The sequence below is a fragment of the Myodes glareolus genome, chromosome 1 (assembly GCF_982192425.1).
Source record: "Myodes glareolus chromosome 1, mMyoGla1.1, whole genome shotgun sequence".
Classification (NCBI taxonomy): Eukaryota; Metazoa; Chordata; class Mammalia; order Rodentia; family Cricetidae; genus Myodes; species Myodes glareolus.
The window spans coordinates 62,589,166-62,602,436 of record NC_142026.1 but is presented as its reverse complement, the minus strand read 5'-3'; the positions used below and the strand labels follow the sequence as shown (position 1 = coordinate 62,602,436).

At 53.1% G+C, this 13,271-nt stretch overlaps 1 protein-coding gene across 4 annotated transcripts; it reads right to left on the bottom strand.

Moving 5' to 3' along the window:
• Positions 1-7,173: 7,173 nt before the first annotated feature.
• Irgc (immunity related GTPase cinema) lies at positions 7,174-11,315 on the bottom strand. 4 transcript variants are annotated; one of them, XM_048440554.3, is made up of 2 exons: positions 10,632-11,315; positions 7,174-8,661 (listed from the first exon to the last, which is right to left on the bottom strand). In XM_048440554.3, the coding sequence occupies exon 2, from the start codon at positions 8,650-8,652 to the stop codon at positions 7,261-7,263; it is 1,392 nt and encodes a 463-aa protein (XP_048296511.1). In that variant the 5' UTR covers positions 8,653-8,661; positions 10,632-11,315; the 3' UTR covers positions 7,174-7,260. The 4 variants fall into 4 exon arrangements, with proteins under 4 accessions (XP_048296511.1, XP_048296513.1, XP_048296510.1 ...); XM_048440556.3 differs by having other exon boundaries at positions 7,174-8,710; positions 10,632-11,280; XM_048440553.3 differs by lacking the exon at positions 10,632-11,315 and adding an exon at positions 9,427-10,160 and having other exon boundaries at positions 7,174-8,710.
• Between the last annotated feature and the right edge of the window lie 1,956 nt (positions 11,316-13,271).

Sequence of the window (13,271 nt, the reverse complement as noted above, 5' to 3'; positions counted from 1 at the left end):
GTGGCTGCCTCTACCAGCGTGGAAGAAGACAGCAGCAAATGGAATAGACATAGGGCTTATATAAGGCTTCTTAGGGGTGGAGTTTTTCTAGGGAGATTTTCAGGGTGTAAATTGGCCGGATTGAGTTCAGATTGGCTAGATACCTGCTCAGGGATTGGTTGGTTTTATACTTAGTTGATCATTGGCAGAGTTGGCTCTGGTTTCAAACTATGTTTCTTTCACTGACCTTTTTTAGCTTTTTGCCTCTAGTTTTGGGGCCAGGTCATATATCTTTCATTGACTCTGATTCCAGGGCCAAAGTTTGTTTCTTTAGCACCGGTTTCAGAGTCAGGGTGTTTTTCTTTGGTTCTGGGTTCAGGGTTGAAGTCTGTATTTCTTTCACTGGCTCTGGTTTCAGGGCTAGGATGGGTTCTTTGGCTGGCCTTTCTACCCTGCAGACCTGCCCTGATTGCCCCCACCACAGTCCTGGGCCCCAACAGCAATCTGAACTTGCCAGCCTGAGCACTGCTAGGGCTGCCAGAGCCCATGTTCTCAGCTGTCAGAATGTAGCCTTCAGCAGTGGCTCTGCGTCACCACTGAGTTACCATTCTCTAGAGCCTGTGGCAGACCTGTCATAGGTTGTTTAATATCAATGACAAATTAATCTTGTTGCCTTGGCTTTGATCTTGAGGTCTGTCATAAGTTGTCTGAAGCCCAGATGCAGCTTGTCACCTTGCCCTGCCCTGTGGTGACTTGAGATGCATCCCACTTGTTAATCTCAATGACCCAAACCTAGCATGTGTCATAGCAGTTGACCACAGTAAAACAGTGTCAGCTTTCCTGCCAAGCAGGTTTTACCAAATGCCCAGGGGATACTGCCAGTGGAACTTAAGAAAACCGTAGCCCGACATGTGTCTGTCCCTCCCTCTCCCTTCTCACTATTACCTTTTCCAAATAGAAAGAAATCAAAAGACTGAGCTTGATGCCCAGACCTGTAATTCCAGCTGCTTGAGAGCCTGAGGAAAGAAGATTGCAAGTTCAAGACCTGCCTGGGCCACAGAGGGAACTTGAGCTAGTTAGTAAAACCCTGTCTCAGAAAAGAAAATAAAAAAGACAATTGGAAATAAAGTTTATCTGTAGAACATTTACCTAGAATCCCCCAGTGAGGGGCTGGGGTGTGGTTCAGTCATAGAGCCCCTGCCTAGAATCCCCCAGTGAGGGGCTGGGGTGTAGTTCAGTGGAGCCCCTACCTAGAATCCCCTAGTGAGAGGCTGGATTGTGGCTCAGTGGTAGAGCCCCTGCCTAGAATCCCCAGTGAGGGGCTGGAGTGTGGCTCAGTGGAGCCCCTACCTAGAATCCCCTAGTGAGAGGCTGGAGTGTGGCTCAGTGGTAGAGCCCCTGCCTAGAATCCCCAGTGAGGGGCTGGGTGTGGCTCAGTGGTGGAGTCCTTACCATTTGAGAGGCACTATGTTTCCTTTCTCAAAAAAAAAATCATAAAAGCTAAAGTGACAGAGGCTTTGCCACTGTGGGCCTGAGAAGAACAGTATGGCTGACTAATTAATGTGTATTCACTGATAGTCCTATCTCAGCAGCTGGGGAACGAGATTCTCCACCTACTTGTACTGGCTCTGAGAGGAGGAATAATGTGCTGGGGGTTGCCCGCTAGCTCATGGGGTGTTGGGAATAGAACCTGAAGCCCTATCTCAACCTCCTCGTGCTGGTTTTCCAGGCATGTGCCACCACATCTCCAAGTGCAGGAGAGTGAGGCCTGGGAAGTTAAATATCTCGCTAAGACCTTCAGCGTGCTTCAGAGGCAGGACGTGGTCCAGCACTCACGGGTCTCTTTTGACATAAAGCCCCTCAATGGCTTCACTGCTGCATACTCAACTTGGCATGACCAGACCTCCAGTCAGCATGGGCCTGAGGGAAGAGACCTGATGGGGCTGTTGTGCGAACAATGACCACCCTGGCCTCCTGCCTTCCAAGTACCTGTGTCTGCTCAGGAATGATGACAGATCAGCAAATCCTGTCCTGTCTCCGGGCCTTGCTGTCCTGATGAATATGGTGGGCAGGGACAGCTGGTGTAGACACTCTGTCATTGCGTGACCATATGCATCCCCAGCCATGATACTAAGGCAGGTGCTCCATGTGTGTTCTTGTAGGTACTTCAGTGTGTGCAGGAGCAGGCACGTACAGCGTTGGTGTGTAGAGGCCAGAGGACAACCTCAGGGATTGGTCCTCAGGGACCTTTCATCACCTGTTTGAGGCAGGACTCTTCATTGGCTGGGAACTTTGCTATGTGGCCCAGGCTGGCTGGCCCTCAAACTCCCAGAGACCCCCCAATCTGTCTCCCACTTCATCATCACTGGAATTACAGGTCCTCTGTTTTATTGTGATTTATAGCCAAGGACGACCCTGAGCTTCTGATTGGCCTGTCTCCACCTGCTGAGTACTGGGGTTATAGGCACACACCGCCATTCAGTTTGTGGGGTGGATGGATGGATGAACTCAGAGCTTTGTGTCTTCCAGGCAAGCACCCTACCCACTGCGACCCCCTCCCTCAACCTCAACTTTCTTTTTCAGTGTTAGAATTTCGGCCGATGTCTTTGCACCTACTAGGCAAGCATTCTTCAACTGGGCTACAAGCCTGTCCGTCTCTTGCAGACTTTGCTCCGCCTTTTTCCAAGAAACTGGACTGGAAGGAGGGGCCTGTTTTCTTGTTCAGTGGAGAGGAGCCTCAGCTGTGCTGTCTCAGAGAGACCTGAACTGTGGATGAGGTTTGGGCAGAGAAGGGCCTGAAACAGCAGGCTGGGAAGCCGCGGAAAAGTTTGAGCAACATGTGCACACACACAGACACACACACACACAAAATGCATGCACACACACTCCTCTGTGGTTCTGTAGGGAATGGGGCTGCAGGCACAGAACAAGTCTGAACTCCAAGAAACCGAGGGGATGGAGAGGAGAAGGGAGACAGGCAGTGGGGACCCTTTGGCTGGGGGAGTAGAAGAGAGGTGATAAAGGAAGAACCTACTTCATCCCTCATCCCTCTCGACCTTAAGTCCTGTGGTGAGACTTGCCGGCTCCCGGTTCCTAACCCTCCCATCGCAGCCCCACATGGAGCCAGGATGCCCTGAGTTTGGGATGTCAGCAATCCATAGGGTACAGGGTCATGGGCTAATTTAGAACATAGATTTAGAAGGGACCTGCTGAAGGTCTGTGCTTCTTCAATATGTGTGAGTGCCTGCATGTGTATCTGTGCATCACACACATGGCTTGTGCCCACAGAGACCAGTAGAGGGCGCTGCATCCTTTGGAACTGAAGTTACAAACAGTTGTGAGCCACCATGTGGGTGCTGGGAATTGAACCCAGGTCCTCTGCAAGAGCAGCCACAGCTCTTAACCACGAGTCATCTCTCCAGCCCTGAGCCGGTCTTTTAGTGTAGTGGGTGGTGTTTGGGTTTTTTTGTTTTGTTTTATTATTATTATTATTAATTATTATTATTATTATTATTATTATTATTATTATTATTATTATTATTATTATTGCCATCGGAGCTGACCGCAAAGGTTTCTTTCTAGTTCTAGGGGTTAAACACAGGGTCTCAAGCATGCAAGGGAAGTGCTTCTACCCCTCCCCCATTACGCCCCAGCTGAGCCTCTATGTAGCTGAGAATAGCCCTAAACTCCTGATCCTGCTGCCTCTACCTCCCAACTGCTGCAATTTCAGGTATGCCCTACCATACACAGCCAGGTCTGGGTTTTTTCTTCCCCTGCAGCCCCTTTGGTGCAGGTAGGGCCATGAGTGCCCCGAAGTAATTCTGATAGAGACAAAACGAGGGAGAGAGGCCTCCTTGGAAAGGGAGTTCTGGGTAAAGTTACTTGCATGCAAGCCTGGTGCCCTGAGGGGAGGAAAAGTCCTTTTCAAAGCAAAGAGAGTTCGCCCCCCCCCATAATCTTCCCAGGGAAAGGGAACCCTCAGTCTGGGGCTGTTTACTAGGGCCAGGTCACCCAAGGCTAGAGCTATCCTCAGATCTGGGAATCCTCAAGAAGCAGATGGGTCTGACTTGGGTGAGCCCAGCTCCCTTGTCCCACATCCTTGTCTGCCACCTGCTTTGTGCAATCTCCAGAACCTTCTTGGGAGCTTCACGAAGCTTGGAAGGTTTCACACGACGTAACTGCCAAGCTGGATCTCAGCCCAGCCTCCTCTGCACACAACATGAGGTGGAGACAGAGAACACTTCATTTGCTGCCTCCCCTGCAGGCAACGCTCCAAAAGGCGGCCAGGCTGTTTCTATTGCGAGCTTCCCAGCCCACCCAGGACCCTGAGTCTCTCCCGGACCACCAGTCATGGGGCAGCTGATCCCATCCATTCACCTGCCCCTGCCTCTCTGCCTCTCGGGAACCACACATTTGACTTCTCATCTCACACTGCTGAGTTCACACCTCTGACTCCACAGCTCAGAAATACCGGTCTTTCTCTCAGATATTTCCAGGTCATTCTAAGTTGACCACACTGGGCAGCAAGCTGCAAATCAGCTTCCCCACAACCTCCAGGTCTCAGTGATTCTTCTGCACTCCCAATAGCTCATTTATTTTTAATACAGGTTTACTCTGAATAGCTCTGAATGTCCTAGAATGCACTCTGTAGACCAGCCTGGCCTTGAACTCACAGAGATCCACTTGCCTCCATTTTGTGATTGTTGGGATTAAAGATATGCGCCACCAAACCTGGCTTTCTCATAGGTTGAACACTTGTGACCCTTAATAGGGAGTTCAGGCTTGAGTCCAGGCCAGAGTCCTGATCACTTTTGTGTACCACCATTTGATATAGGAGGTCCTTCTACATTTGTGTTGCTTTCATTGGTTAAATAAAGAGACTGCCTTGGCCTTTTGATAGGGCAGTACTTAGATAGGCAGGAAGACAGAACAGAATTCTGGGAGGAAGAAGGCAGGCAGGGAGCTGCCCACCCTGAAGTTGCCAGGTCAGACATGCTGAATCTTTCCCAGTAAGCCACGAGCTCGTGGTGATATGCGGATTATTAGAAATGGGTCGAATCAAGATGTGAGAGTTAGCCAATAAGAGGCTATAACTAATGGGCCAGGCAGTGTTTAAATAAATACAGTTTGTGTGTTGTTATTTCGGGGTATAAGCTAGCCAGGTGGCCGGGACCTGGGCTGCGAGAAGCAACCTGCAGCTCCTTTTACAACCACCATTCGTGGAACCACCACCAAGAACCACGCACAGAGGAAGGCCCTTATCAGTGACTAGGAGACTAATCTCACTGGGACACTTCAGCCCAGTAGTCTCACCCCTTGTGGCATATGTACTGGTCATGTGTTATCAGACCCCCCACACCCAACACCAGACACCCCTCCAGCCTTTCAGCCTAATCCCAGTAACCACGCTCATCCATACTGTCATGGCTTGGATCTTAAGCACCACCAAAAAAAGGCATGGGTCCTCAATGCAGCATTCAGAGGAGGGGAGCTGGGGTGCAGTTCATCTCATGATAGGATGCTCACGCAGCATTCAGGAAGCCTTGGCTCCATCCCCAGCACCCATTAACCAGATGTGGTGATATACACCTGTAATCTCATCACTCAGGAGGTGGAGGCAGAAAGATCAGAAGTGCAAGATTCTTCAAGATGCAGTTCAACGTCAAGGCAGGCTGTGTGAGGCCTTGTCTCTATGGAAAGCTTTTGGAATGGGATTATGCATGCATCAGTGGATTGCTCCGTTAATGATTTAAATGAATTAATGAATTAAATGATTCATAATATGGCATAGTGGTAGGAGTGGGAGACATAGCTTATAGAGCCTAAGGAGGAGGTGGGTAGCTGGGGATATGTGGTTTTGATCTTATGCCTGCCCTCTTCCTCTGTGGGGTGTGTGTGTGTGTGTGTGTGTGTGTGTGTGTGTGTGTGTGTGTGTGCACGCGCACACGCGTATGTGCACATGCGAATGCCATAGTCAATCTGTGTCGCTGCTTGGGTACCATGAGGTAAGCAGCCTCACCTGTCGTGTATTTCTGGAACCAAGAAATTCTGTCTAAGCACAGGCCTAAGCTATGAAACCAAGCACCATGGACTGAAGCCTTGAAAACTGAGCCAAAAGGAAGCCTCTTAAATCTTCAAGTTGATTTGCTTAGGTATTTTGTGTAGATCCACTATCTCAGAGTCATGGAGACTATAAGATTCTAGATGGGGATGTAGGTCATCTGTAGAACACCTGTCCTGAATCCCCCAGTGAGGGGCTGGGGCGTGGCTCAGTGGTAGAGCCCCTGCCTAGAATCCCCCATGGCTCAGTGGCTAGAGGACTTGTCTAACATGAAGCTCTAAATATGGTCCACTGGGGAGAACCAATAGCCCTCCCACTCATAGATTCTGAGACAGCTGAAGCTTAAAAGGTTCAGTCTAGGCCATTGAGGGGGTCCATCGCCTTTCTTCTCCTCACACCCCCTATGAGCATTGCACGGCCTCTCATTCTGCTAGTCTCCCATGACCCACACCGAGGGAAGCCCCAGGCTTTCTGGCTTCCTCTTCCTTGCAACCCATGCCCACCATTGTTCCCTGCTATTGGGGCAGGCCCAGGGTGCCCTGTGTCGTTCCCCCCAATCTCTGTGTCTGTTCTCTCTCTCTTCGGAAGTAGCCTTCACCATGTGACTCTAGGGCTATCAGAATGGGACAAGAGAAGGAAAGTTTAGTACAAGGACTGGGTGTGCAGCTCAGAGGTAGACAGTGCTTAGAGCCAGGCCCCAGGTCCATGTCCAACACCAAATTATAATATACAGTACCTCAAGAGGTCCTTTCTCTCTCTCTCTCTCTCTCTCTCTCTCTCTCTCTCTCTCTCTCTCTCCCCTGCTCTCTCTCTCACACACACCACATGAAAGCACACCCACCACACACACACACACACACACACACACACACACACAAAAGCACACAGCCTCCCAGGCAATTTACTGCTCCTGCCTTGGCCTCATGGGGAGCAGGGAGAGACACCACTGAGCAGTCCTGGGCACCCCTCCACCCCTCAATTTCCCTGCCCTGGAGGGTCAAGTGTGACCATATTCAGTATTTACCCCATAGATCCAGGGCTGTCTGTGTGGCTCCATAACACCCACCCTGCCACCCGTCCCACCCACCTCCCGCCCAGCAACTGCAGCGCTCAGTTTGATCACAGTAGCCATGTTTCGTTGATGTTGGTTTTGTTTAAGGGCTTGGCTGGCCGGTGAGGTGGAAGAGGTGGAGTGGGGCAGGGGTTGGGGGGCTGCACTTTCATTTGTCTTCTGACAAATCGCGCCTCTTCCAGCTGTCAAGAATGTACTTGAGGAGAAGACCGAGCTTCCTGCGAGTGGACAGCGGGGCTTCCTCGCTGGTTCCCTCCCCGGACACCCGCTTTTCCACACCGCAGTCACCAGACGCCTCCAAGCTCACCTCGGCCTGGGGCTCATCTTCCTCCAGGGCCTTGATGCGGACGCGTTGGGCGTCCTCAGCCATCTCATTGAGACAGCCCTGGAGCATGGTGTAGACCGTGCCGAAGCTGATGCCCCCAGCCACCAGCGTTCCGAACACAGGGATGCCCCGCTCGAAGGCACGGGCCACCCGCATGGCACCATCCGAGGACTGAGAGTACAGCCGCAGGACAGTTTCTGGTGAGACCTCATTGGCCAGAGGGGAGCGGATGACGGAGCGCAGGTCCCCTGCCTGCTTGCCCACCTGCTCGGCCAGTTTAGCCAATGAGTCATCGTCTAGGCCGAAGCTGCGGTGGTAGCCACGCAGAGAGCGAATGAGCAGGGCGTCGTCGTAGGCGGCTGCCAGTCCAGGGACAGGCAGGGCCTGGATGACCCCGGACACCAAGGCTGTCTTAAGCACCTGCTCTTGTAGCATGTCCTTCTTCCTTTGCAGAGCCTCCAGCGAGATGTCAGGCAGGGAGAGCAGGCCAGCGTGGCGACGGTGGGCGGGCAGGTCATGCTCCCAAGTGGACATGAGCATCGGGAAGTCATAGCGGGTTGGCGACAGGTTGGACACCAGGAAGATGCGTGGGTCGTTCAGGCCGGCTGCCCGCAGCCGCTCCGCGCAGTGATCCCTGATCTCCTGGAGGACAGCGGCCTCGCTGAAGCCCGAGGGCCGCTGGCTGCGGGTGGCCGCCAGATCCTCGTCCACCTTGGTGCGCACGAAGTAGAACTTCTTCCCCTGGCGCAGGATCTCCGCAGCCAGGCGGGTCTCCACGGCGCCGCAGCGACGGGGGGAGACGAGCAAGAAGAAGTCATAGCGGCCGAAGTCCACCTGCTTCAGGTACTTGTCTGCTGAGCAGCCTGGAGAGCCGGCCCCCGGCAGGTCCCACAGGGTCACGTCGGGAAACTGTGGGTGCGGGTAAGGCGAAGGCTGCATGGTGGTCTCCACGACCCCTGTGAGAGCTGCGCCAGGATCCTCGGCCCCCAGGCCACGCAGGGCATTGATGAGGGAGGACTTGCCGGCTCCCGACTCGCCCGTGACGCCCACCTCCAGCCGGGTACTCTCTGAGTTGGCCAGCAGCTCCCGGAGGCGAGAGGCTGCTTGAGGGATGTCGCCAGACTCAAAGGCGGTGCGTAGGGCCTCCAGCTCTTCTTTGGCCATGAGGATGGTGGTCTCGTCCTCAGACATCGCGGGCAACTTGGAAGTTGCCATGGTTCAGAGCTGGACAGGAAGATGGGGGACAGTCACGGGACGTGTGACCTCTCAGCGTCTGCAGAGAAGGGAGACGTTCATATGACAGAGGGGGAGGTGAAAGGACTCTCTTTAGATTACCACCAGCTTTCTCTTCCTCAAGAACTGGGGTACCCTAGCTCTCACCTGCAATTCAGCACTGAGGAGGTTGAGGCAGGAGGATCAGCATGAGTTCCAGGACAGCTTGGGCTACACAGTCTCGAAACAACAATGGTCAAGTATGATGACACTAATAGCGGGAGGCTAAGGCATGAGTTCAAGGCCTGCCTGATCTACAGAGTTCCAGGCTGGCCAGGATTTCATAGTGAAACTCTGTCTCAAAAAACTATAACAACAATCCAGGTCTAGTTCCTCACACCTGTGTTGCTGGCACTTGGGAACTGGAGGTAGACGACCATTTGAAGGGCACCCTCAGCTATGCAGGGAGCGTTCAAGTGTTGAAGGCCCCGATTCACTTTCCACCTGGGCCACTGGCTTGCCGTGCAACCTGGGACAAAATGGACACCACGCTGGGCCTTTTGTCTCTATAGTCAATGGGCATAATAACCAAGCAGCCTACCGAGACACTGTCGGGGTCTGTGAGAAACCTAGGAAGGACTCAACTTTGTGAGGGACGTGTGCCCTGTGCCCAGAGCGAGGCTGGGTGGCCTGCTAAAACCGAAACCTGATGGTTCCTTACAATATCTGGGTTGAGACAGGGTATCACTATATAGCTCAGGCTGGCCCAAAACTCACTGTGTAACCCAGGCTGCTTCCAAATATTTGAACCAAAGCTTCCCAGTCTTACTGTGGCCAGGCCTCCCATCCTGGGTAGCAGGACCTGCCTGTGGCTCTGGCCAAGCTGGAGAGCCACTACTATTCAACTGCTGTGGTCACCAGGAGCCAGTGAGAGGTGGCTCTGCCACATACTGGCCCAGCACTGCCTCATTTTCCTCATCTGCGAGGTGTGGCTGTGACCGTCCTCACCACAATGTCTCCTAAGAATGGGAGACTCCTGTGAACTATGACATTCGTAAAACAATGGCAGACACACAGCAGGTGCTATTAGTCACCAGTGCTGTGATTAATATCTGTGACCTACAACTTTCTTTTCTAAAGACAGGGTCTGGCTGTGTAGCCCAGTCTAGCCTCTAACCCAGAGCAGCTCTCTCTCACCTTAGCCTCCTAAGCGGGGATTGCAAGAATGCCCCCATGCCTGGCTAGGATTGTAACTTTGAGCCCCTGTCCTTCTGAGCCCTGCCTGCCTGCCTGCTCTGAGCCACCTTCAAAGGCCTCTTGGGCCCCCTTAGGCCCACCTATGTTACCAAAGTCACTCCAGTCAACAGTGAAGGCATTCTTCATTCAGCCTATGGTGGCCTCATCAGGCCCACTCTCTCGTCTCCTCAGATCTCCTTGCTGATGGTCTCTCTCTGTATCCCCTCCCTGCAGCCCTGACGACACCCAGCTCTCCCTCTTCTCATTTGTGAACCATGCGACCTAAAGCCTCGGAAGTCCAGCCACTCACCCAGTTGTGGTGGTACACGCCTGTAATCTTAGCACTTATGAGGCTGAGTCAGGGAAATTACCATGAGTTCAAGGCCAGCCTGTGCTACATACTGAGGCCCTGTCTCAAACAAACAAGCAACCCCCCCTCAAAAAAACCCTCCAAATAAATAATGAAATCTCTTGCTTATAGAGAGACTCCCTTGGAATCAGGGCTCACTTCATCTGGCAAGGAGAGGGATCTAGGCTCAGATAACACAAGGGATATCTCCCTGCTCAGACGTACAGTCAGAACTCTAGTCCAGGTCTATGGGCTCCTTTACCCACCTCCCCCTCTGCCACATCCCCCTTCCCCTTGGCCCTCCTGTACCCTCACCTCCTCCTCCACTGCCCTCCCCACTCTCTGACCCTCCTTCCCCAGCTTCAGCCACCCCTTCCCAGGCCCCTCCCTCACCTACCTCAGGTGTGATCTGGGACAGGTCCCAGCAGCCCGAGGCAGAGCAGTCGTCAGTGGTGATGGGGTTCGGATGGGAACTTTGGGAAGCTCGGGTTTCTGTGCACGGACCCAAAGGGCCCAGCTGGAGAGCCCGGCCCCTCGGGGACTCACCTGGCCTGCAGGCTCTCCCTCTCCCCTCACACTCTCCCTGCTGGTGGCGGCTCCTCCCCAGCTAGCCCAAGATCACAACCTGTTGCTAGGGCCCATTATAACAGTGAGTGTCAGTTCATTGGTCAGCTGGGTGCCGTGTAACAATGAGACAGTGACATCAGAGGGCAGGGTCCCAGGGAGCAGAGACTCCAACCCCAGGTGCCCCTAGAGCCACCACATGGAGTCACTTTGGGCCCTCCAAGGGGTCTTTTCTAACAGATTTGCTCAGAGTCCCCTGTTGGCTGAGGATAGAGGGTGCATAGAGGGTTTGGCTAATGCAGCGAAGCCCTGGGTTTCATCCTCAGCACCAATCACACCCAGCGTTGTGGCACTCGGTCAGTAAACCAGCACTCAGTAGTTGAAGGCAGAAGGATCAGAGGTCAAGGCCATCCATGGTCACGTAGCAAGTTCTGAGGCCAGCCCGGGTCTCAGGAAACCCTATCACAAACAAACAAGCAAATATAAACAAACAAGCCGCCCTGAATCAATAAGAAACTCTCTGTGGTCTCCATCACCCCCAGGACTAAGTCCTACATCTGAGGCTCTGGACATCTGAGTCTTGGCCTCGCTCACCACTCTGCAATGGAGGGAACTCTTCAGCAGGCTGCTTGCCAGCCTGTCATCATCACTCATCTCTCTATGTAGCTCTCAGGTGTCCCACGTGCTCTGGGACGTGAGGGCCAGGTTGGGGTAGGTGTTAGCTTGGCTAGCACTGGCTGGGACAGGAGGAAACGGGCAATGGGACATAAGACCCGGTTTCCGTTGTGGTTCATGCCTGTGATTCCAGCTCTGGGGCAGTAGACTCCACGTTCAAGGACAGCCTCCTTGAACTCACTCCTATAGAGTGAACTGGAGGCCAATCTCACAAGCCCAAGAACCCGAGTCCAAGCCTCAGAACCCGTGTACAAAATGCTGGGTGTGGTGGTGAGCACTGGTGACCCTAGCACCAGAGACATGGAGACAGAAAATCGCTGGAGTTTCCTGGCCAGCAAGTCTCATCTAATTAGTGTCCCACAGACCCACGAGTGGTCTTTGTCTCAACGGAGGCAAGTGGATGGCACTCAAGGTTGTCCTCCAGATTACACACACACCATAAACAAAGCTTGACTTCTGGTCCCTGCTGTACCACCTGCAGACCATAGCGTCTCTGCATAGAGGACACCAGACAGGGCACTGAGCCTTGCTTTCCTCCTCCCTTCTCTAGCACGTGTCCTGTCCTACCTACCCGGCCCTCTGCCCACCTGCCAGTCTTTGCTCAGGGCCCATGTGTCTATCACACCTTGCTTCCTTCTGTTCCCTCTGCTTCCTCGTTACCCTGTGAAGCTACATCCAGGCTACGAAGAGGGAAATGAAAGTAGACATGAGTTGTTGGTGGTAGCCCATGCTTGTAACCCCAGCACTTCAGAGGTGGAGACAGGAGGATCAGGCGTTCAAAGGCATCCTCAGCTACTTAGTAAGTTTGAAGTCAGTTTGGGTCCCAAGAGAGCTGAGAGCAAGTGGAGAGCCCTGAACCAGCAGATGGGCTGAGGCAAGGCCCACTTTAGTGGGAGGGGCCTGAGGGGGGCAGAGGGCTCCAGGAAAGGAAAAGTCAAGGTGAAACAGAACGGACCGGCGTGGGTGCTCAGAGTCACCAGGCACAGAGAGTGAACGGGCTTGGAGCTAGAGGCCTGTGAATCAAGAGGAGATGTGAAAAGCAGGAATGAGGGTGACTTGGCAAAGCACTGCCCAGTGTGCACAAACCCTGGGTCCCATCCCCAGCACTGCGAAGAAAAGAGTAGAGGGCAGGAAAAGGTCTAATCTAGGTGGCATGTGTCTGCCAATCAGGCTACTTGGAAAGCTGAGGCAGGAGAAGCACCATTTCCAAGCCTGCTATTGCATGAATTCAAGGTCAGCCTGGGCGACTGACTGACACCGGTCTCAAACTAGAAAGTGTAGCAGCTGTGATGGTTCACACCTGTGGTCCCAGCATCGGTAGGTGGAGGTAGGAGGATAGCCACGAATCCAAAGCCAGCCTCGGCTACAGGGTAAGTTCCTGGTCAGGCGGGGCAAACACGAGGCCCTACTTCAAATGAAAAAAAAAAAATCAATAATTAGTTAAAACAAAAGTTAAAGAGAGGGGCAGGATATAGCACAGTGCTTGCCCAACATGCACAAACCCCTAGGTTCAGTTCTTGATACCATAAAAAAAAAAAATAGGTGGGGCCAAGACGCCCAGTCATGGGATCACAGGATTCCAGCTGCTCTCAGGACGCCGTTGTCAAGCTGCAGGCTGCAGCCCTCTACCCTCTGGCCCACGGACGCCTGTCTGCCTGTCCCCTTCCTAACGTCCTCTCAGCCAGGCTCCAAGGGCCTTCCTTCCCCCATGCAGTTTCTAGGATGTGCCTCAGGCTTCTACAACTCAAAGATTTGTTCTGGCCATCTGAGGAGCCTCCAGGGGTGAGGACAGAGGTCT